Source organism: Silurus aristotelis (assembly GCF_946808225.1).
Source record: "Silurus aristotelis genome assembly, chromosome: 13".
Lineage (NCBI taxonomy): Eukaryota > Metazoa > Chordata > Actinopteri > Siluriformes > Siluridae > Silurus > Silurus aristotelis.
In genome coordinates, this window is record NC_139586.1 from 8,499,012 (window position 1) to 8,524,882 (window position 25,871).

At 38.6% G+C, this 25,871-nt stretch overlaps 1 protein-coding gene across 1 annotated transcript in view; it reads left to right on the forward strand.

The window, feature by feature from the left end:
- The window catches only part of anos1b (anosmin 1b), a 36,709-nt gene extending 11,474 nt beyond the window's left edge, over positions 1–25,235 (forward strand). The window contains exons 3-14 of the mRNA XM_083558523.1: positions 7,352–7,414; positions 8,424–8,631; positions 9,147–9,331; positions 11,787–11,916; positions 14,243–14,424; positions 17,093–17,231; positions 18,484–18,627; positions 19,498–19,592; positions 20,660–20,828; positions 21,633–21,859; positions 22,240–22,381; positions 24,338–25,235. Of these exons, the coding sequence (XP_083414649.1) occupies positions 7,352–7,414; positions 8,424–8,631; positions 9,147–9,331; positions 11,787–11,916; positions 14,243–14,424; positions 17,093–17,231; positions 18,484–18,627; positions 19,498–19,592; positions 20,660–20,828; positions 21,633–21,859; positions 22,240–22,380 (1,683 nt within the window). The 3' untranslated portion in view covers position 22,381; positions 24,338–25,235. The remainder of the gene's footprint in view (positions 1–7,351; positions 7,415–8,423; positions 8,632–9,146; positions 9,332–11,786; positions 11,917–14,242; positions 14,425–17,092; positions 17,232–18,483; positions 18,628–19,497; positions 19,593–20,659; positions 20,829–21,632; positions 21,860–22,239; positions 22,382–24,337) is intronic.
- The last annotated feature ends 636 nt before the right edge of the window (positions 25,236–25,871 follow it).

A 25,871-nucleotide genomic window follows, 5' to 3' on the forward strand; every position in this document is an offset into this window, starting at 1 on the left:
TAATTTTTTTATATTTGTATTGTACAAAAACTCTAGCTCTCTGGTTAATAATCTTATTAATGGTCCAGGCTTTAGTGAAACCTTTTTTTTTTTTTTTTGTCCCTATAACAAGTGGTCCACAATCCCAAAAGCCCTGTCTCAGTGTATTAGGTGTTGCTACAAATTTCCCCTCATTGTTGTTCTGAGGCCAGTTCCCCATATACTTGTTAAAGGAAAAGTTAGTTTGTTTTCCAGAAGGTTTTTGAAGTGAATTATTGAAATATGTCTCTCTAATACATTAGCTTATTTTATCCTAAAATGCAAGGCAACTTTGCCAAAAATATGGGCTCATGCCTTGGCTCAATACAAACATTTTAATAATAGAGAAACAAAGCTTTAGAAATCACCCCCTACATCTTTGGCACAGTATTAGACCTGGTAAACATATTGAAAAAGCTGAGCAATTGGTGAATTTTTTTCTTAAAATTTCGATGCACAGAGAGAAAAAGACAGGAGTGTCAGATCGAATACCATCCACTGCTTGTCAATAAAAGGCACTTTGTAGTGACAGCTGGAAAAGCTTTTGTTTTTAGGATACAAAGTGTGTCAAGCACCAGCCCTGTTTTGGAACAAAAACTATTTTGGCTTTTCCATGCTTTGGTGGACATTTGGAAATGTATAGGTTTCTGTTCATAGACCTTGTTTAAATTAACTTTAGGCTTTGGCTTTGATTTGGGGATTTATGCAGCCATAAATGGATTTAGCTGGAAAAATGTGTATGTGCCCCCACTCAATTTTCCCCATCGTTGTTGGTACAGGACAGATTGTTAACAGAGCCTGTGGTTCTCCAAATGCTCGTTGAGTCTAGCTGATCAAAAGCCTGGATTAGAGCATTAGGAATGAGGATGTTTCCTCTCTACAATGTAAACAAAAAAGCAAGGGCAAATAAATAAACCAGGCTTAACATTGCTGTTGAGGTTCATGGGCAGGCCAAGCTGTCATTTTCACCCACAGTAGTTCAGGAGACTGATCTATTTGTACATTTGCTACTGATTTAGAAATCAGTCAACGAAAAATAATAGTTGATTTTTCAGCAAGCAAGTCATAACTTCTGTAACAAATGTCAAAAGTGTTCATGATCACAGTCAATCCAGTAATTACTGGCAAATAATAATAATAATAAAAATAATAATAATAATAATAATAATAATAATAATAATAATAATAATAATAAAATCCAGATCCTTTATGATATTCAGACGCTTATAAAGGAGACCTTAAATATATACGACTGAAACTGACTACACAACAATACTCAATAAAACCAACCGTTTTTTTCCAGTAATCTAATGTCAGGGGTGATGTTAAACTTTTACAAGGAATGAAAAAAAAAAAAGAATAGAAAAAAACAGCAATGAATGCTAAAGTTACAATATAGAATCTGCAAGCATACAGAGTATAAGTAATAAGTAATAAGTAATTAGAAATTTTCAGATAATCAATAATCAGATTTTTGAAGGTGATAATGCTTTGGTACTGTGGATTGTACTGATGGTAGTAGACCTTTTTGCTCAGTGTGTCTAATTTTTCTGTCTCTGTCCATGTGCATTAAAGCCTGTGTGTTAGAGGTGAAGACAGATGGAAGGTTTGGCAATTCTTGGCTAGTTTGTTCATCTGGTGAATGTCTTTTTTACTGAAGGACAGTTGGCTTATATCTTTTTGAAGGGTTTTCCATATTGTCCCTAATGTGTTCCAGCCGACCCTTCCCTCACGCGTTTTTCCACTACGTGATAGGATCAAATTCTTGCAAAAGGTAATGAAAACAACCAATCAAAAAGGCTTAAAAGGCAAAGTTTATGACTTTGGCAAGTGGCACTATATAGATGTCTAAATATGTGATTGAAGTCCGTGAAGCTTACCATCCATCATCGACATCGTCTACTGTCCAGCAAGGTTGAATTTTAAACAGTAACACATTTTTAACCCTGACAAATCATGATGCCATTTGCCTCTGGTATACCTCACCATGTATCTTATCACCAAAGTGTATGCAACATCATCACACATACTTGCAAGATCTATGGGGCCGGCTTTTTTCTTGAGCAACTTTGGTTTAACATATGGTCTGTATACCTGGAACACTTCTAAGCGCTTACGTTAATGCAGCACGTGTTATCACTTTATAAACTGGCACTTTAGTTGAGAATCTTGAACAAGCACTATAGCATTACAGCAGGAACATTAAAGTTGGCAAGCGGACAGAAGAGCACACTGGTGATGAGGAAACTGGGAGATTCTCATGTATTGCCTACACATTTACTGTACTGAAAAAAGCAAGAAAGATGGGATATCCTGGAATTTCTGGATGATGACTTGGTGGCTGGGCAAAGAGGCTTTAAAATTCCTGAGGAATTCCAAGTCAGGATCCCGCGTTTTTGTCTGGCCAGTGAAAAATAGAAAAACAGTAATTCTGTTATGCCGTGCATGGCATTTTATTGGCAGCATGTGGGTTTACCTGTCCTGTTGTAGTGCTTCTCCAGTGCACAGCTCAGCACAGTGGGATTGAGATACAAAACTGAGAACCCATGACTACCCATATACTGTCTGAGTGCATGCGTCACTTTCTCAACACAATACAGTACTCTGAGTTCCTTTGTTTTGGATTTCCTCAACTAGAATATGGTAGAATTAGCTTCGATCACACGGGTGAAATGTATGCGCATCCTGTGGGTAAATAAATAAAACAAGAATAAGAAACATTGTTTAAAATCTGTTTGAATTATTTAAATTGCTGCTCTCTTAAATCTGCCAAAAAGGGATTTTCGAAAAGAGTGAGAAACTTTGGCAGACACTACTCTAGCTTACTACTGAAGTTTTTTGTGCCAGTAGAAAAGCAATTTCAGCCAGAGATATTAATCAGGACAATTCTGTGCGACTGCTTGATTAATCAGTGGTCTGCACTATTTTTAGTTTTACCACTAAATCCCAGCTTGGCAAGCACTGTACACAAATTTTGTCCGAATTCAGCATGGGTACTTAAGTATGGCACAGCTTGTGTGACGGTAATAATAGTGACCCTGTGGTCTCCACCACCATCATCAAATTCACAGACTTGCAGAATAGATGCCAAGGCATGCCAGAATTCTCCTGGCATGTGAAAACATTACCAAAACACATTTTGCTGGTATCCTTTAGTTTGTCATCCATCAGAATTAAACAATTTTATTATTATTTCCATGGAGTGGCTTCACTTTACGACTGTTGGTGGACTGAAGCTGGAGACTTATTTCAATTGTTCTCTTAATTGTTGCGCTATTGGAAAGCTTTATTAACCAAGAGCACCAATGTGTTGGGAAAGCTTAAAGTTTTGATGTAGTCAATAAAATGTCTAGACTTGTACATTTTACAGAGAACAATAGCTTGATTACCAATGAAGAATTTTGGGATATATAAAGAAAAATGTATAAAAGAAAACTGTAAGTGAACATAATTGTTATCTAAGTAATTTTTTACAGTGTAAATTTTTTCATGTTTTTTTTTTCATGTGAATATTTGGTTTTAAAAAATAAGGTCACAGACGGTACTTTTATCAGAGTTTTATCGGAAACTTCCTCTGCTTTGCTGAAATGTCTGCATTTTCTCTCTGTCAATGAAGATTAAGTGGCTTTCACTGGGCACAAAGATCCCATTAGGCCAGTCTGTCAGTAGCTAGTCAATACAGCATGACAAGGCCAAAAAGTCAGCTTTGCTCAGAAACAGAATATGTCTAAGCGAGCGTGATGAAGACCAGCAGAGGAAGCAGTTTTTGTCCCTGCGGGATGCCATCATATAAACACTCAGGTTAAACTCAATGTTCAGTAATAATCCTTTGGGTCTTTGTCATGGAAATGGAATGCCACAAACATCCCTCAGTGAATGATCATTTCTGTTTCAAAATGTAATCGTTAAGATTAAAAAAATGCATTAAGCCATAACATTATCCACAAAAATAGTCACAAACGTATTTAAAGCTAGATTTTGTTTAGACTAAAACTGTGGCTAAGCTCGGTCTCTCTTTTTTTTTTTTTTTTCATTATGACTTGGAAGCCTGTCGTCCGTCCATCACATCATAATGACATGCTGTCTGTTAAGTTGGTGCCCTGTGCATTAGAGAAATTAGCCGCTGATAACCCTTGTCAGCCTCAGACTAAGCACCGCATAACTGTTTAGTTGTGATGAATATGGGAGCTGTGCTGTGAAGGCAGCAGGATGTAGAACAACCTTCCTGTTATAGAGTCCTGCTCCCATCCTTTATTGCCACTACGTTTACCACTGGCCCTCTTTCCACACCCTCACGGGAGAGTGTTGTCACATTGATGGTTTGCAGGCTTTGTGTGTTTGGAATTGAGGAGTATGTTGAATTGAGAGGGGGTGGTGGGTTTTTTCTGTTTTGAAGTGCTGGGTGTGAAGGTGACCCATGAAGGCTGTCAGCGGTTTTTAGGTGGAAGCAGTGCATGTTCTGGTCAATCTGGCCTTGGCCTTGCAACCAAATGCTCTTATATGCCACAAATATGTTTCATCTTTATTATACTTAGAGGTTTGAAATGAAACTTGTATTACTGAGGCAAAAATGGTTACCCACATATTTGGCCATATCTATAACTAACATGTAGTTGGACTTTCTGTAGTAAAAAGGTCCTACAGCATCTTTGATGTGTTTATTACACCTATTACCATTTGGTTTGTGAAACATTTGTTACCCACAAACACAATAATGCACTCAAATCCACCTTCTTCTCATAATCCTGAGCAATATTAGAGCTTGCAGGAGGTTTAGTTCATAATTCAACAGAAAATGGTTTTAACGTTATCACCAAAAATCGGAGCAACACCCAGAAAACAAATTCGCTGTCGAAATTCCTACATGTTCAACTCTTTTGCAATTCATGTGGCAAAACCATGTTGATAGGACACAGCAGGACTGCCTGATAAATCAAATTTGCACATTTGCTGTGATTATTTTTGCAGTAAAACGACACCTTTGTCTGTTTTCCCGCAAACCTAAATCAGCACCCTCTCCCCAACCCCGGTCTCTTTCGAAAGGCAGAGTGCACTCTGCGGGGTTCGGCCAAGTGAAAGCCGTCTTTTCTCCAGCGGAGAATAGATGATGGCAGATGTTGAAATAATCTGTCAGATAACACACAACAGATGTCTTAATATTGCCCAGCTCGTACCGGAGACGACATGAATGACTAGGGTTGGCCCGGTGAGGCAGAGTCAGAGGCTTGCTGGGAGCGCACATGTTTGATAGATTAGAGGGGACTGAAGTAAGCGGAGCACAAAGAGGAAAGAATGAGAGGACTGAGACTAAACACACTACTGTACACACCCTTTCCTGTCAGGGTGGCACTATAATCTATTATTTAAGCATTAGCAGTGTGTAAGGTTAAACTGAATATTTACTCTTTTATTAAATATTTATTTTAACTTCATAACAAGAAAGATCGCCTGACTCCAGATCTGTATCTTAATCCGCAGTGACAAGCTTTTACTTCCCCGACTTTGGCAGTCAAGTGCATGAATCCAATTGGAATAGTCCAATGGTTCAAACTATGTCATCAAAATAAAATATTTTGTTAAATGCACCAGTCTTTCCCACAGGAAGGTGGGAGCATGGCTTCTATGTTTGACCTAGTCAAAACACATAGCATGGTTCAAAGACACCTGATTCAACTCCTATATAATTTCTTGGTTTTGTAGCATTCAGGCACTCCAGCATTAGAATTGAAGAACCTTGTCATTAAAGCTAGTTAGGTTTTGTGGAAATAGGAAATAGGAAATCTACCTATTGCCTACTCAAGATGCTTACAAGAACTCAAATTGTACATTACTATAACAAAAAAAAAAAATCTGTGGTCTGTATACACATTCCATTTCTCTTTTGTGGATCAGCATGTAAATCTGATTACAGTGTTATGGATGTTTTTTTTCAGCTGACAGTGAGTTTTGCACTGAATATCCACCAGACTAACAGTTACTTTAACTGCTAGCTTGCTAGTCTGTTTCCATGATTATACAAAATATAAAAAGATATGAACAGTGTAGACCCAAAGAGAAAATACAGAAAGCTTTAAAGGGGGTAATATTTGTTTATGTGTACAATTAATAAACACCGACACTGATACATTTTAACACATATAAACTCACTACCCAGTTTGAATATCCATGTTAGCTCACCAAAACTTGGACAATGTTAAAAAACTATAAAAAGAGCATTTGGTCTTTGTTCAGTTTGGTCTAACCCGTGTTTTCTTTAACTTATATTCCTGTTCTTGGTTAATGTTGTCAGCAGCTGCTGTATCAATTCAATGTTTTTTACATGTGTTCTTTGATGCTTTTCTGCTCAACACAGTGGTTGTTACCTAGAGGTAGTCTGGCCTATTCCGTTTAAGGTGTTAGATGCCTGAGATAAAAAGTTTTAGATATACTTGAACTAGGCTATCTGGCTGATATTTCATCATCTTCTCCCGCTTATCTGTAATTTGGGTCGCGGGGGCAGCAGTCTAAGCAGATTCCCCAGACACTTCTCTGTGTCCAGGGATTGGGCTGTCAAGGCCCCCACCTTCGACTGCTGCCCAATCCTCTCAGCACCGGTCCCTTACGGTCCCTCCTGCAGGTGGTGAGCCCACGGGAAGGCGGCCCCACGTCGCTCCGACGTCACGGTCCTCGGGTTTATTTTTCTCGTAAGGGTCCCCTGGAGCATAGAGGGTTAAGGGCCTTGCTCAAGGGCCCAAGAGTGGCAGCTTGACGATACCGGGGCTTGAACCCCCGACCTTCTGATCGGTAACCCAGCACCTTAACCGCTGGAGCCACCACTCCCCCTCTGGCTGACATATTTTATTTTAATATAAACAGAAGCTCTTGATTGGTATCTGCCACTTTATTAGCTGACTGAATAATTGAACGAAGCAGTGAGTGTAAACTTGTTACTAATATGGTGGTAAGTGAATTGCCCAATTTTCCCCAGTTTAAAATGATTCTCGTTTAACACGTCTTGTCTGGCCCTTGAATAACCAATAAATGACTAAGAAGGAAGCTACTTCAAGAAACCCTATTATGAAAATCTCCTGATTTTTAAAAAGAACAATTACCATTTACTAATAATATCCAATTCATGACCATAGCAGGAAAACAGCTATTAAGGTTTCTAGGGTGTGTTTAATGGTACTTTAAAAAAGGCTTGATTGCAGTGGGTATTAATGAGCTAGATTATTTTTATGATGTAAGGTTAAGGTTGTTTGGCATATTTGGCTCCACTGTTTGCTATTTTTTACCGTTACTCAATGGCTGGTTTCATTCCATTCTCAAGTCTGTTTTCTTTGTTTGTTTGCAGTGCCTGCAGCCATGCAAGGAATTATGGGAAACCAGAAGAGTTCTTTCTCACAAGTTTTGCGAGGTAAGTCTTACCACAGAAAATCGGTCTTGGAGTGCCAGTGTGTTTGTGTGAGTGAATCAGTGCAACTAAAACTAACACAGGATGAACACTAAACCACAATGGGATATGGGATGTACATAAAGAACATAACAGTCGTTAACCTGCTGGGAGATGATGCATTACCAGAATGAGCCAAGAGTTCTAGACATGATGTATGAGCATGTTTGGTAAAACATCTTCCTGTGATTCGATTTCACCCATATTAGGGAGCTCGACGAGAAAGATTGTGGGCCAGCATATAAAATTACACTGTGATGCCAAATGATTTAAAACATGACAAGCGTATATATGTGCACATGTGAGTGTACATTATGTGTGTGGAATGGAAAATTTAATCACATTCCTATTATCCACCTGGCCCATAGGATCAGATTTGATTATACATCTTTAATCCTCTTCTGCAGAGTGCTGTGGTATTAAGGAAAAGATCTCAAGCAGACAAAACAATGTAACTGTGCATTTAGAAAGCATAATAACTACTCAAATGGAGCCATGAATTTTAGGATTCTTATAAAGATGCTTAGTGTAAAAATGCAGTAAAATGGCAGGATATTAAGCCACTTGGGTAAAAGATACTCTGGTGTAACTTTCATTTGCTCTGTATTAGAAACAAGCTGCATGCTTTGCTATTTCCCCAGCTGTGCGATTCCCCCAATGGAAGAAACATGTGCCTTGCATCAATGCAGAGATGCATTGAGTTAAGTAATTCTTGGAGATGTTCTGCAAATGAACAGTTTCCAGACCATCTTGGTCAGAAACCCCGCAGCCAGATGTGTCCTCAGAAGCGCAGCTCTGTTTTAGGCTTAACGTAGCAGTGTGCCAGCTTTGGCAGGAGTTTTATACAGAGACCATGGCTCTGTCTCATACACTACGCTATGGCCAGGGAACATGTCTTTTGCTAACCATTGTATCTCCCCCTCTGTCTCTGTCTCCCTCTGTCTGTCTCTTCCTCCCTTGTTTTTTAAAAAAGAAACACCATGAGTGTGTCACCAGTGCCGAGTTCTTACAGTCACTGCAGATGCAGAAGCAAGGTGATTGTCCTTCTCCTCAAAGGGCATCAGGCTTTGCAGCTGCCTGCGTGGAGAGCTGCAGTGCTGATCATGAGTGCTCTGGCTCGAAAAAATGCTGTTCCAATGGCTGTGGACACACCTGCCAAGCACCAACCAATCTTTATAAAGGTATGATAGGCTGTCTAAAAGTGCAATACAAGTAAAAAAAAACCCGAAAAAACCAAAAAAAAACAAAGAGCTTACATACAACCAAATCTCGGTGTCTATATTTATCACTTTAGAAGTTAATGTCAAATGTAAAACATAACCTATCAGAGAAAGAACTGCAGACGGTCTTCTGCTGGGTTACAGCTAAAATATTTTGCTAATGGAAAGTTTAACATTTCCCGAAAAAGAGCTGACAAAATTGGATAAATGTTCAGAAGATGTCCCAATAATAACAATCACCTACAGCGCACCAAACCAGGGTTTTGGTTTCTCGGTAGTGCTTTGGAGAATGTTAGATCTGTATGCTCTGTATGCTCTAATACCTAGAACATCAATGGTCCATTTTAATGTTGCACTGTAACATCACGTCATCATTTTGATTTACTGTTACTTTATTTTTCCAATCATTCTTAACACGCAGAACAAGTAGGCCATTATGTAGGTATTTTCCATCATGTGTCATCCTTGTGCCATAGGTGTCCCCCTAAAGCCAAGGAAAGACATGGCCTTTACAGAGGACCAGCAGGGACAGCTGGAGGTGACATGGATGTCTAAGTTCAATGTGTCTATTGAGCCAGTGCTGTATATTCTGCAGAGGAGATGGAACCATGGCATTCATCCCAGCGAGGACGACGCCTCACCCTGGCACACTATTATGATGGTAAGAGAACAGCAACACTACTCCAGGCCATGTTTTCCATGAATGTACTTCACACTGCCGTCATCCGTGCCTGAATCAAAATGACGCTTATTTTCTCTGCGTGAGTGACAGTATTCTGGTATTTGGCTCCTTTGAGACAGCATTCAAATAATCAAAGTTAACTTATATAGACATTTGAGAGTTTACAGCTATGATAATGAAAATTCTTGGACGAATGTCATACCTAAGTGGTCCATTAAAATGAACCCTATGATCTATAATGTAGAAAATTTTGTTCTGTAAATCTTCCAAAATGCCAAAAGGGAACTGTTTTCCAAACTACATCATTAAAAGCTTTTCTCTTCTTGAAACCATCCTTTATTGATTTGTCTTTGTATATTGCCAACTTTTATTTAATCTGAAAAGAAGATCTAGAAACGTGAACAGAAATGTGTTAGGTTTAAACAAGAGGCCACATGTACTGAATCAAGCAATTATTTTTCAAGTAAAAAACGAATATTTCACAAGTAGGCAAATCTGTCAGCAACTAGCACACAATGTCTGTTTACATTTAGTCAATATGTCCAATTTTTCACCGGTTGTTTAGTCAGTTAGGTTGAGAGAACCTGTTTTCAATGAAGACTCACTCTTGGCTGACAGAACCTGAGATGGTCTTCCGCTGTTGTTCCCCATCCACTAGTCTGGCCATTCTCCTTTAAATTACTCTTATCATTTACTGGATTTATTTATTTATTTCATCAGTGGCATTCAGTGAAACCTCTAAGATGCCCAAACAAGGCGAAAGTGTTGGACTGTGGTGACTTTTGCATGCAAAAAATATAAGGATGGAAGAAAAAAATACACTAATACAGATATTTATTCAAAATGTAATATTTTAAACAAGATAAAAAAATTTATTTTTAAGCTACAAAAAGTGTAAATCGAACTGAAAAGACTAAAAAGTGAATTGAAATTAACCTACTATGGATAAACCTTGTCACTGATATTACATGCATAGGGCTGTAAAGCTTATAGCCTGAATAACTGTATTCATCATTGACCTCTATTGTATGATAAATTGGATTGTTTCTATATTCATATTGCATTTAGAGTTTATATTATATTTATAGTTTAAGTTTCATTAAACTCTAAAACTTGGAAATTTGAACTGTATTAGTTAAGAAAATTACAGAGTTTATTTCTTTCTAAATATTATGAAATATTAAATGAGGGGAGGGCATGGAAACATTTATTTTAATATAATGCAGTTTGGTATAATGCAAATTTCCTTTCAGTTTGCAGCTGTCAATCAAGTTAGAATTTTGGCTCTTCTTAGGACAAAGATTAGGCACCTCTGTGATAGAGAATGCTATGTGTGTGAATCTCCGATCAGCAGTTTCTAAAATACTCAAACCAGCACATCTGGCACCAAATTCACAGAGATGACATTTTTCCTCATTCATGTGTTTGATGTAAACATGAACTGAAACTCTTGACCTAAACCTGCATGTATTTGTGCTGCCACTTGATTGGTCGAGTGGATAATTAATTAGTTTTACTCTATACATTTACATTTTTATCTGTAACAAGGATATTTCTTGCTATACATTCCCGAGGAGTTGAAATAAAATGGTCATATTTAATATGCTGGTGACTTTTAGGCACCCAAATGCCTCAGTGGACTCCAATGAGTCATATGAGTTTTTTCCAATTTGCCAATGTTTCTGTAAACCCTCATAGATAATGATGGATTATTCTCTTTTTCGAGAGTCTTCATTCATGACCTTTAGTTGTGTATTTTATATATTTTTTTTTTCATGAAGCCTGCTTTCCTGGCATTGAAACTTCCTTTGTCGTCATGCCTAGAATGTGTGTAAGTTCTCTTTCTGCCTGAAATAACGGTCAAATTTCTTCTAACATATATTAAAAAATATTTCACTGTTTTACTCAGTATGGACATGCCTTTGAATTAAAGCTGACATTTTGCGCTTTAACCTAATAGTTGTTGATTTCCTTATGAAATCCAAATCCAATGTGCCGGAATACAGAGCCAAAACGACAAAGGATTGTGTCACTGTCCAATTACTTACAGATTGGATTCTTTAGCGGATATTCTCTGAGAGGCTCTGAGCTCATCCAGGGACATGATTTCAACAACCCCTAATTGGGGCTTTAAATTACAAACCATCAGATCAAGAGACCTTTGAAAACAAATAGTCCATTGTCATCTCCATTTTCTCCCAATAGGATCTGCAAGGTAATGGATAGGAACATATAAATAGTGCTTTTCAGCAGCTCTGAGAAGATCTTCTTGCAAACGATCAACTAGTCATTACAGCAGTGATGGAGTCTTTTTAGTCTGATTTGTCTTAATTAAATCTACCATGACCTTTGTCGCTCTCTCTCTCTCTCTCTCTCTCTCTCTCTCTCTCTCTCTCTCTCTCTCTCTCTCTCTCTCTCTCTCTCTCTTTGCCAGACCATGGAGGAGCGAGCCTTGCTGAAGGACGTCCGGCCCCACAGGTGGTACCAGTTTCGTGTGAGCGCAGTAAACAGCCAGGGCACACGTGGATTCACCACTCCCAGCAAGCACTTCTTCTCAACACGAGGTAAAACCGCTACACTTTCGACAACATCGATAACAGTGAAGATTTACTGCATCTACTGGCATTTTGATCAAGTCTGCACAATTAATTATTTTTTTTGTCCGATGCTCAATAAAAAAAGCAAAGCTTCAGTGCAGGGTTGCTGGGACAGCGTTGAGTGAGAGGAGTTATGGGGAGTTAAAGACGAACGTGCAAATCCTTCACAGCATTTAAGCAACACTGCAGAGTCAGCCGTCTTTGTAAAACTGGCCTGCCTGAAACCAGAGCAGTCCACAGCTTGTACATCATCACAGCCCGCTCCACTCGATTCTCAAACGTCCACGTACAGACATACACCCAAACACATACACACCACATCTCTCATGCTGAGAGTTTGGCGAGCCGACATTGTGTCAGATTTTAAACATGCCTTAGTGTATGCAGCGATGCTCTGGAATAGACTTTTCCATGAACGAACACACAGAGGCATAAACAAGAACGTGCTCAGTAGGAGATTTTCTCAACATATCTGGTTTTGCTTTTTGTTTCGCTTAGCCTTATTTGTTTGATTACAATTTATGTTTTGCAGTCAAGTTTCTCAGGGATGTGCCTCATGTCGTCTCAGACCACAGGGGTGCTTGATTTGGCACGTTCCAAAAGTCAGTCTATTGAAAGGCCAAGTCCAAGCTATAATTACATGCAGACTGAAGCCATCACCAGTAATGAATCAAATCAATTCTTGTTTTATTTTTAAAGATTACCAGCACTTGGCATGATGTGGAGAATAAAAAAAAAAAAGTTACACAATGCTGAAAGTCTTTTGTTGGTGCTTATGCACACGCTGTTGGGCTTTTTTTTTTTTCATTTTCATTTTGCTATTTTCTGTGATAAGCTTCGCTTGTATTGTGTTCAATTCTTAGAAATGTTCTCTATATCCAGTATTGCAATTCGGCCTTATCATACATCCTTAATCACACTTTATGAAGCCTATTTTTTTCACCATATGGCTCTCTTCCCCCCTTTACATAGGGTCACAAAACATTTTAACTTTCATCAAATTGCCATGGGACATCTGAGTGGCAGGGGTGCGGGGGTGCATGAAGAATGCTGTGGGTCGTAGGTCATGTACGTAGCTGCCATTACTCAAGGATATCTGGAGATGAAAGGTTCCTCCTCCGAGGCTATATGACTCGGTGAGGAAAAATCCAAGTGACAGTTTTCCACTCGCGACCTTAAAGCAGGCAGCAGGGCCACATGTGTTGATCGGGGGTTTTCTCGCAGCAGGAAATGGAGCCTTTGTTTTTCGTATGGATGCAGAGAGTTTGGAAGCCCACCCTAAAGGCCATCTGCAGTAACCGTTTAAGCGTTTACAGTAGATAACACTGCTCTGTCATGCCTGGTGGCAGTGAAATCAGATTGTTTCCTTTGAAAGTCCAAATGTGTTCCAGGTGAAACGCCGCTTGCCGAGGTGCTGTCGATACTGAAAAGCTATGTTGAGTTGCTGTCTGAACATTCCCTCATGTTCAATGCTGCTTTTATGTTTTGTGTCGATTTAGTCAATAACAGTGGAACATTATTGTAGTTTGGGTACACTGTATGCCTAGCAACTTTCCAAAATATTGTGATGAGGTGCAACTGGCGTGAAATGAGGAGCAGATCTCTATATGTGTTCAGGCAACATGACTTTGACACCCCTGGTTGCGTTGTTGTGGTGGAAGGCTTATCCACTCCACCCAGTGGCAATAGACTGAGTCTCCATTCATCATATATCTGTTCCATTGAAGAGTCATCCTCCATCAATACACACACACATACACAATGACACATATGCACTTACACATATGGCCTGCTGAGCTGTGGCGCAGGCTTACGAAAACATTCCATATGCAGCCAAGAATCTTGAAAGACCATAAAAGCAGAAAAACAGAGACAAAAAAATGACAAGAAGACAATGACATCCAGTTCTGTTTCCATTGGCGTTTAATTGTAAATCTGGCGTGCAAACAATTTATCTTGTTCCTTTAATAACTCCAGTGCGTCTTCTTAAAATTATTAGCTGGCGCGTTGTATAAACCCAATTTAATTGGGTGTTACATCCTACTGAGCTCCTTCCTCTGGCTACATAAAAAAAAGGAAGAAAAAGTGAACACAGCAGCAAAGTATTGTCAGGCTGTTTTTTTTTTCACTGACTTCATCGACCTTGCAGTTTCCATGAGTTCTTGATTTGCATCCTTTTCTGGCTTTAGTGGCCTTTCTCCACTCTGACTGGCTGTAGGCCACATCAAGAGCGCACAAACAAAATCAGATTCAGCGATCTAAAATGCACATTCTCTGTTCATCCACACTGCAGACCCGTTGCCCCCAGAGAGGCCACAGAACATCAGCACCACGAACCAGACGGTGAGCGCTGATGGCAGGGTGAGCGTGCTGCTTCGGTGGGACCCCCCCAGAGAGGGAGACCTGCAGCTCCACCATTACAAAGTGACCTGGAGCGGCCCGAGTGGAAAGGAAAGCAGCAGGGTCGCAGACGGGGTAAGGCTTCCCCAGTGCAGCTCGTATCTCATCTCTTTTAGAAGCCAAGTGCTGCTCTTACTCTGGCTTCGAACGCTGAACATATTTTTCTGTCTCACCTTCACTAGCCAGCAGGAGGGCTTTTCTTTTTTTTTTTTTGCTTTGCTTGAACATATCCTTTGTGAGTGGAAATTGCATTTTGGAGAAAAACGACAATGAACACTTGTGCCAAAGCCCAATGAGGTCCTGTGAGGTTTTTTAGCTTTCCCCAGCTGTTAAGGTTTATGAATTATCTGTTTGTATCCTTTACTTATGAAAGTCATCTGGCACCTCGCAAAGATAGGGGACTGTGATCCTGCGAATGCTTCAGGCTGAGGAAGTCCTAAATCTAAATTGGATCTTAAGAATTTATCTTCATAGTTTTGCCGTAGCTGTTCAGACTCGTGGTGGTAGACACCGTTTACTCGCAGGTGTTGAACTCATGTGCACCACCTGCATCCTAATAAAGTGTTAGAAAGTGTATTTATTTCTCCGCAAAGCCCGTAGTACAAAGACGCCATCTGCTCTTGTGATCATCGTATTTTACTGTAACCTAAGCACTCTCCTTGAAGCCGCAACTCTCAAATGGTTTTGATTAGGTAATTTGTTTTTACAATGCAATAACTTCTGGGTCTGAGAAAGCCATCCAGTGTGCCGAACAGTAGCCTATAAAGGGGATCACAAAAAATTGTGATTTCTATTAAAGGAAAACCTATTCTTTTTTTCCCATTTTTTTTAATGTAACAAGTAGAGTTGAGAAATATTTTTATTCAACAGACACAGTAGTTCAAAACAAAACAGACCACAACCTTATATATCTCTGTCACCCAAGCAGGAAATGAACTCAGAAGTATGCACCATTTAACCCAATGACGGTATTAGTCCAACATAAGTGTCAAGCTCTTTAGTTGCTCATTTGTCAGAATGGTTATGTTAACAGAAGAAGACAGGTTGATGGTGGAATGTGATACAAGACCAGATTCTGTATGAGCATTGCCAAATCCACACTGACTTTTAACATTTGACCAAAAGATAATTCTCACACACTTAAAATGTTATGTTTTTTATTTATTAATTTTTTTTAATATATATATTTTTTTTATTTCATATTCTATCTCCATGACAGGAATGATAAAGATGGGTCTTCCACCACAAAATTGCTAGGAATTTTTACAAGGGCTCCCACTTCATTCCCACATGAAAGAGCAGAAGCCAAGGCAATTCTAGCCACATTTTTACTCCAATTATTGTGACTCAAGGAAGGATAAAGTCTAGTGGTGAAAGTCTTATATACACAATTAGCATATTTCCAGGCGTATCAATTGAATCCAGGAGTCCAGGACTCATCCAATTTAGTATGCGTTCTTCCTTCTTGTGTCTTTGCTACATAACTTTCCCTGACCTCATCAGCAAGAGAAAATTTTTACCACGAGCCAGGCATGATTTACAGAATGTTAGACCACTTGTTATGAGCCGCACTATAAAAATGTTTGTGTTGGAGCCTAAAGCATTTACGTGGAATATTCACCAAAGAGCTAGTTGAGATTTTTTTTTTCTGTACTTTATGTAAAAGGAAGCATTGACAACAGAGCGAACAGGTTTAAACCAGACCTCTGATGAAAATTTATAACACTACTGTAAAAGGAATGAAAAATCATGCTTCCAGGTAAAACTTGAGTCTGAAAATGCAGCATCGATTTCCTATTCCTTACCTTACTCACAGTGACAAAACACACTAATCAAATCCCATACCGGCATAAAGGGGAACTGTTTCTACTAACGCTGAGCTCATCTTGCACGGGAGTTTTTGATCTGAGCAGAAACTCGATTTCCCATTGGACCATGAGTTAAAACAGAGTTCAAATTCGGAAAGTCTTAACATATGGCTCTGTGGTGACAGGGCAGGGCTTCACGCAAGTTTCACTGGGCTCGTTTATCTGCGCAATTGTGAAACACATGTTTTGGCTATCTGGAGAAGTATGGACATATTAAAGCTCATTACTCACCATTTATGTCACAAATCCTGGATCTCAGTTACCTCAAGTGGAGAATCAATGCCTTTCTACTGTGTAGTCTGTTTGGTCTACAGCTTTAGAAACAGAAGGCCTGTTTAGATTTCGTGTTTATATGTCCTGTCAGTCATGCTCAGAAAAGTTAAATAGAAACGTAATCAGAAGAAAGAATGAATACAGTATGTCTACAGTAAAGCATACTGGAGTCTATGTTTTGATATGATGATCATGGTACATAGTTAAACTTGTAAAATGTAAAGATAAATATAATAATAGTGACCAACAGCATTACTACTGCTGTTACCTCTGGTACTATGACTACTACTAGTGCTGCTTCCACTATTTTATTTAACCATCACTTCTACTACTGCTGCCTTTTGTATCGCTGCAACTATTACTATAACTACTCTTATTGCTGCTAACACTACTACAACTACTACTTCCACTACTTCTAATAATATAAGAATAATAAGAAATATAAAATAAGATAAGATTTTTTTGTGTTTTATGGCTAAAGGCAAAAATCTAAACAGTTATAGAACTAACATAAAATTCATTGTACAATACTTTAATAATAACATTATTAACAATAAAATAAACACCCATGTCTGGATCTTTGCTTTTTCCATGTTTCATAGACTCTGACAGAGATGGAGCTGGCAGGACTCCAGCCAGACACACTCTACATAGTTAACATTCAGGCAGTTTCTTTCTGGGGACAGAAGCGCTTAAAGAGCGGTCGCACACAGCTCTCCTTCAGAACTGCTGCTTCCACCGGTAAGGACTAAATCTGAACAAGGTCCATGTTGTTTCTGTTTTTGCTTGCTTGATTCTAATTAAGCTGAAGAGCTTTGGAGAGTTTGTGTAGTTTAATGAATTATTTTGCAGGTCCTAGCCCATGCCTAAAGCTTGAAGCCAAAAACATAAATTAAATAGGAATGGCTGTCAGATCTGAACATTTGCCCTCTTTGTTCTCGTCTCCCATAGCTATTAATCAGCATTGTCACTGACGATCATGCAACATCAGGGCCATCAAAAACACAGGAGACCTTTATTGGAAAATGCCTCTCATGTCCAAACAGTGTCTGCTTACATGGGTTTGCTTTTTTGGCACCTAAAACAAGGTCATTTTTCCTCACATAAAAGGAGTTAACCTGTCGTACAAGTAGCAGTTTCCTGGCATATATCAGCACTCTGGATCAGTTCTTATCTGTGTTCAGTTGAATTGCGGGTCACTAAAGGGAGTCTTAATAGACTGAACACCCCGCTGAGGCTTTAGTTTACATCATCTGCACCTTACTACTAGAAAAAAAAAAAAAAGGTTTCCAATGCAAAGGGGAGTTCCTCTTCTAATGTTGTTGTTTTCTGCTTCTAATTATGTATTATAAATCATGCACTAATTCTGTCAAAACTAATTCCAGACACGTAGCAAAAAAGCATGAAAATTTAGTAAGTCCAGTCTATGTATTGGCTTTGCATCCTGGCAGGTTAAATAATGTCAAGATTTATTCCATTTTTCAAAACTGCTATTTGCATTTGTATTTTCCTTGCACCTCAATTATTATTGCTCCCCTGTGCACATTTTTATATCTTTATTTTTGTTTTTCCTGCATTTCTATCAGCCTTCGGAGTCCCTCGGGATATCTTTCAAGCATTGCTTAGATTTTAAAGTAGATTCATTGAAATTAATGTCGACTGGCCGATTTGATTGAAATTAAAGAGCCCAAGTATAAATGAGGTGAGGTTTATGCAGCTGACAGATATAGAACTGAATGACTTCTGCATATAATGCGCATTAACATCTCGTTATGAATCTCTCATATCCACTCTGTTGGTTCAACTGCACCGAATTGTTATTTAAAAGTTTTCATATTGTTAGTTTTTACATCTGCTTCCATTTTTAAAAACGTTTCATCATGCACTTCTACGGAGAATCTGCGATCAGGCAACCAGTCATAAGAGGTCCCAAAAGGGTCATGTGTTAAATGAATTCCACTTGGTGAACGTGAATCTCGGGTTCTCATGGCAGGCTCATCGCCAATCTCACGGGACTTCTCCAACGAGCTGCCCATCTCTCGCTCGTCTCCCAGGGTACTCCGACTCGATGCCGCGGCTCCCCACTACCACAATGACCATCTACAGGTCAAGGTGTTTTGGAAGAGTCGACTCCCAGGCAAGTGGAGCCAAAAAAATATCTTGTTTTACATTTGTGTAGCTTTGTGCACTGACTCATGTATGTTACACTGCTGTCCTGTAGTACATGCTGTTATGCAATTCTGCTGTACATCAGGTCAATAAAATTTCATTTGATGTCAGAGAGAGGAATAAATCAAGAGCTCATAAAGAGTTTCCATCAGGCAACAACCATATCAAATTGAATTTTAAATTGCCTACATTGTCCTCACCCTAATTATACAGATCGTAACTGTGCTGGACAGCCGTTTCAATTTCACAGATGGTCTGTCCGTGTCCTTGAATCAGTCGGAGCCAAAGAAAACCGTCACATAGTGACTAATGTTTTACTGAAGATGCATTACAAAGACACACAACCTTATGGTGAATTTTATCCATCCTACATAAACAGACACTCATCGGGGTGTCCTCTTTGTACATCCTCCAACACATTACTGTGGGTTTGCATAGTAAGCATGTTCAGAAATTACTCATTTAGCGACATGACGCTCTTCAAAGATGGGGGGATCTGCTTAAACCGCATAGCATCATAAAGAGGGGGTGCTGATTTACGGCTATCTCTTGGAAAGAGGTGAATAGACAAATGAAGACAGATTTAATAATATCAATATGGCTGTGAAATGAAAAGCAGATGGGGGGGGACATGGCTCTCTGGGCCTCTGACAACCTGATGCACTGTGGGAGATGAGTTTGATGAAAGATGTAATGCTGCTTGGACACGGAACAGGAAGAGGACAGGAGGCAGCATGTCCCTTAAAATATGTCCGTGCAGCTCTTTGGCCACGGCCTTCGAAAGTTTAACCAGGTTGCAGATCTAATATATAACGTGGTCTTATGTTTCTCTTTGTAGAAACCCAGCGGGGTTCCACTTCATACCTTTTAAGTTGGTTTCCTGAGGTATGTGCTAATAACGTGACCAAGAGAGAGAGAACGGCTACTGTACAGGTATGTTAACTATTTTCTCTGCTTCGCTGTCAACACGAACGTAGGAGTACTAATACCAAAAAAGAAAATAATCTAGTGTCACATGGTCTTCTGTCTCAGGCATAAACAGAGAAAGTCACCGCATTATATTGCATTAGTCTGGAAATACTTTTCTTATATATATCGCAGCAAGGTCATATAATAAGCTGGTGGATATGAGACACCCTCGATGACCTGCAGCTCAAATGTGAACCTACCAGCCAACAAAAGTGCAGGAGAAACTGTATATTGTTTAATAAACATAGGAATGCGCTGGGCACGGGCTGTTTGCTTTTCCAGCAGCAGGATAAGGTGGCCCTTGCCCAGCCGCTTTTAGCTACAATGCACCACACCTACTTACAACTTCATTGTGATCTGCTTGGATAAGTTGAAGGTGTTTAATTTTAGCAGGAAGGAAAGGTTTTACTGTTACAAATAATCTGGAACGCGCACCAGACATACATGGTTGGACGGTGTTTAAGAATTCTCGGTAAAGAAATATCAGTAGCGATCACAATATACTAACATTACTCAGTGCTATTGTGTTACCTTTCAGTGGCTAACACTAAAGATATGAGGTCATTATCAAGACCTGCACACTGTCTATAAATATCTGCTCATATAACAGCAAGTTTTATTCACTGGGGTTCCTATGTTTCCATAAAACTATTGTTCAAGCCTAGATATATGGCATTTATTGCTGTAGCAGGCAAGAGTGTTATGTTTCCAGACGTAATCAGTCATGGACTGGTAGAGGAGGTAATGAAAATGTGTGAAAACGACAGAAATTTTTATACGACACAAATACACTGCAGCTAAAGGGATCAGTGTCTGATTTCCAATTAGCTGGGTAAAATTCAGCCTCACGGACTCAGTAATCATACATTGCATCAGATAAGTTCTCACAATTTATCCTTGTTTTATGGCCGTATCCTCAAGGATTTTTTTTTTATTATTATGTTTCATTTTCTTTCGCTCCATAGAGTTTTGCTGTCACTGGGCAGATTTAGTGTCACAATTTGTTACATCATGTTCTACTTTTCCTTCAGGGCACGCATTTTGTCATCACAGACCTTCTCTTTGCCTGCAAGTACAAAGTAACTGTGACACCCCTCTCTAAGCAAGGGGAGAAGGCTGGGGCCGTGACCTCTGTCACTACCCCACAGTGCTCGACGCTGAAAGGCCGTGGGAAGAAGCTACTGTCCTGTGCCCATGATGGTAAGGCAAGGTTTTAGCCTGTTAGCATGTTTTGGGCTGTTTGATTACCACAGATAGAACTAACTTTGACAGTAAAAACAACAGAGGTCATCTAAAGTGCGTAACTATCAGCCGAGAGAGTAAAATTGGCTGTGCCCTCTAAGTTAGAGGGATGACTTATTGTGTGCGGAAAATGTTGGATTCATTCGTCTGAAAGGCCTTAAAATTGGGTGGCTGTAATTGAACATCAAGTCTGGGTATCAGAAATTGGCAAAAGCATAGACCTCTTAGGTTTCAACACAAATTTAAAACTCAACCACAATAAAGGTTTTAGTATAAAACAGGAGAAAAATACTTTTTTATGTTGTTTTATTCAACTTTCCAACACTGGAGCAATACAATAAAAAGCTATTTTGGCCGCTTAATGCTTTTCCAAAGGTTGTGTGGTATCCATTCACCAATACTGTCACACACTGGAAAAACACAACCACAAATTGTTCCATCTGAAGAAGTAGTCTCACCTCTGAAAAGAAAACGAGTGCATGTTCATTTACAAAGAAATATTTTGAGAATTCATAAAATCTTTTTTTTAATTTTTTTATGCCTAATATCTGTCTGACTTCTACAAAAAAACTTTTAACTAAGCCAGTTGAAATTCCTTTTTTAGTTACATACATGTTAAACATTCCCTGTATACAACAGCTTTATACTGCTAAGTCTGGAAAAATTTTAAAGGAATTAATGATAGACTGATTGAAATAAATGTCTGTGGCACGATTCTGCTGCTGCTTCCGATGATGTTGATGATGCTTGTCTTTGTCCTAGAGCGCCATCTTCAGGCAAAGAAAGCTCTCCAGCGCCCTGAGAAATTGTTAGCAGTGTTTCAGACGGTGAATGGCTCGCTGGAAGGTCTGTTCAGCTGGCAGGTGTCTGAGACCACACCAGGCCAAACACCCATTACAGGATTTCAGTTCTCCTGGCTCAAAATCTCCAGCTGCCGTGGGAACAAATCTCCAGACTCGCTCATCTCTCAAACGCTAAATTTGGCACCTGTGAGTGAAGGCTTATTATTAGACACATTGTGCAACATTTGTCATTAGTTCCATCTTAAAGGAAAATTAGAAACAGGAAGAGACTAAAATTTGACAAAATGGACACTGAATCACACACTTTGATGCATACATTGATGATGATGATGCTCATAATAAAGTCTACTTTTCTGCTAAATCAATGTACCTTTGTACATTGGGTTTGTTAGCGTATTACCCATTCTGAATTCTGTATAGAAAATATACAAGACCAAGCATCAGTCATTATCTATGATAGTGTCTCAGCAAACACTTCATTGATATGTTTTTATCTCTGTTTTAACTTTGCACAATGTCATAGTATATATCTAAAGATTTCTAACCCTATGTCAACTCATTTACAGGATCAGCACTCGGTCAGGGTGGGGCAGCTCCAGCCAAAGTGTGTGTACAAGGTGCAGGTGCAGGCGCTGTCTGAAGCAGGCAGTGGGCCCTCGGTGGCCAGAATGATAAACACTCCACAGCTTAATGGCACGCCACTATGAGGTACAAACACACACTAAAAACACTCTAAAATCAATCCTTACTGCAAAAGGTTTACAGGACCAAATAAGCCTGTGCCTCCTGATAGTTCAAAATTAACCCAAATGTGATTCTTATGAGGCTGAGTTTAGATAAACAAGGCTGGTTTGTGTGTATTCTTTGTCATGTAAAGCATGTAAAGGTGGCAAGAACTGCAAAACAAAACTTGGAGACATGCGCATGTATCTCTCTATAAGGTCAATATGTTCTTCATAAGATATATTCATAAAAACTTAAATATTCAAGACCTAAGGTGAAATATGTCATGGTTATGCAATCAGTATGCTGATAAATTAACATTAATTTTTAATTATTGAGAATGATTTCGGCCGCTCTGTTTTCAAGTCTAGTATCGTTGCTATGCAGTAATTATTAGTGCCTTATAGGAATGGTTCCGAATCCAGAAATTGAATTCAGCGTGCCAGTGTTACAGCCAACCGCGACCAGTTTGGATTTTAGTTAGAAAGGTTGCTATACATGGGCGTCTTTCCAGCGAGTGCCTTGTCTGCTCTAACAAACGCATGCTTAAGACATAAAGGACTGACTAATGAGGTGATAAGTGGAGTCATGTGTCCTGGGAGCAAGAAAAAACACTAGCATGTGTTGTGTATCCCACAACTATTTCCACCTCACACTAACTCTTACACTGAAAAGGTAAAGCCTCTCCTCAGCGTTCGCTCCACTGTAGATGTGTTCGCTCATTGTTTAATGAAAAGAGCAACCCTGATCACTTTTGAGCCCGAGGTCCATTCCAGACGACGGAAAAGCCATTAGAAGCCGCCAAAGTTCCACTAGATTTCTTTACAACAGCAAATGATGCCACTTTGATCTACACCAAAGCAGTTCTGTTTACATCCAGACTCTGTGTGTGTGTGTGTGTGTGTGTGTGTGTGTGTGTGTGTGTGTGTGTGTGTGTGTGTGTGTGTGTGTGTGTGTGTGTGTGTGTGTGTGTGGAGATGGAGGTAAGGATTAAACAGTGGAACCAGCTGGAAAACAAACTCTGTGATTGAGTGTTCCACAGAGCAGAGCGCAAAGCATGTGAATGTCATTAACATGATTATGATGAATAACCCAACTTCAAAGCCCAAGCTGTGCTGAAAGCAGCAAAAAAAAATCACCTTCCAAAATCAGCACAGGGTCCGAATTTACTCTTCATCAGAACTAGAATAAAAATGCTACCACTCATTTCTGCTGTATTATTTAATAATAATAATTAGTAGTAATAATAGTATATTTTATATTTTAAATTAGTATATTTAGTTATTAATTTATGTAAAACAATGTCTGGGTTTAATCGATTTAAAGTATTTGACATCAAGCTGTTAGCAGTGGAACAATACAGTGTATCTCAATGACTCCTGGATGGTTCCATGCATATTTGTACAGAACAACGCATTAAATATTAGAAAGCAGGCATTAATACCACAGGTACTGTTTAACACCAACAGTGTCTATGTATCTTCACCGAAATTCCTATTTTATGAAACCTTGAAGACGGAGTTCATTGCTGAAAAAAAGGCATTTTGGAGAAGAAGGATATGCATTGGATTGGAATCATGTCCAGGGCTATAGAGAGCAGCGTGACTTTGAGATATTATACATGTTTGCAAAATGAAAATACTCTGATCAATTTCAGATACTTAAAAAAATTTGAGTAATTGAGTACTGCGCTAAAGTCATGTGTGTGTATGTGTGTGTGTGTGTGTGTGTGTGTGTGTAAACAGCTGGAATTTATATATATATATATATATATATATATATATATATATATATATATATATATATATATATATATATATATATTTCAGCTGTTTACCACACGATATTGGGCAGTACCACAAACACCACACTATCAAATTGTATTGTAATCCACTCTTTGTTTTTCCATTTCTAATATTAACTTCTTTTTTTTTTTCCTAGGCTGTACAGTTTTGAAGTACCATCATAAACATCCCAAACGCTCCAATTCTCCCTATAAAATGTGTTTCCTTTCTTAGTAATTGCTTGGAAACACAGTTACACTGCATGACAATGGCATTTCAATTACATTTCCAACATCAACAACAAAATACAATTCATTAAAAAAGGTTTTGTAAGTTAAATGTTCAAAGAAATTTCAAGCCTATATTATTTAAATGTACTTTATCATGTAAAAATGTGTAGCACTGATGTATGTAGAGTGTAGTGAGAGCCGTGTACTGCTTTTTTCTTACCACGTTTAGTTCATGTATTCATTTTTTTTTTTTTTTTTTTTTTTTTTTTTTTATGTTTAGTATTATTACTATTCTGTTTCTGACTCTGAAACATTTTTGTGCTGTGCAAGTATAGTTCTAAATTATTTTTCAACATTTTTATCATCCACTTACAGTCTACTGTAATCTTCAAGTATTTATTGTGATGTAGTAAAAAGAAATCCATGATTCATGTCATTCTCTGTGCTTATATATTTACCTACAAACCCTATGTGTTATGTATCTTCCACACCAGGCATCCCACTGTTTTTTTGACAAAGAACACAACACCCAGGTGTTTATAATCGTGAAGGCTTTGTTGGAATCGCAGCAAAATGAACCCATACCCAGGTTTACAGTTATTACACAAATAAATAAATGCCTTACATCATCAGTGCCAAAACATGCTATAAACAGTAATGTACAGCTTACGGAATGGTCATAACAACAAGTACCTTTGCGTCAATGTTACAAACGCCATGTGTTTTTTAATTCATTTTGTTCATTGTTTCCGTTGTACAAAAAATGTTATACCCTTTGTAAATATTGCACTTGTGTTGTTACAAATAAACATTTAACGAAATTCATGATCAAGCCTATTAAAAATTATAGGTCGGGGAAGTCTTCAGACAGACACAGACTATACAAATATAGGAATATTCACTCAGCTCTGTTTTTTGAACAATTAATAATCAAATTAAAGATTACACATGGTGCATTTTGTAAACGTGACTAGAAGTTGAATAGTATAGCTTAATTCCCAATGCTTTGTTCAAAACAATGCCTGACTGATTTATTCCTGTAATAAATTGCTCTAGACTTTTGCTCTTTATCAGCCAAATAGACAAGAGTGTACAGTACAATAAATTTGTCTCAACATTTATGTATCTGTGTTTGGATTTAATCTCATGATCTATTAACTGTGAACTCTACCAATATGCCCTGACTGGGAGAAATTGACAGCGCTGTGAACACGCTGTGTGAATTCAACATCACTTTAGTTCATAATTCGCTAATACGTCTCAACGATACATGTGTGCAGAACTGCTTTTTAATCCCACTCATGCAGATATTGGTTGTTCTTCCTTGACCAGGCAGGCACTTAGAAAGATATAAATAGATCATCAAAAAACAAACAAACAAACAAACAAACAAAACACCTATTAAAGCCACGTGAATATATTTAAACCTGTGCAGTTTGCTAGAGATGCAGGTTGTGAATC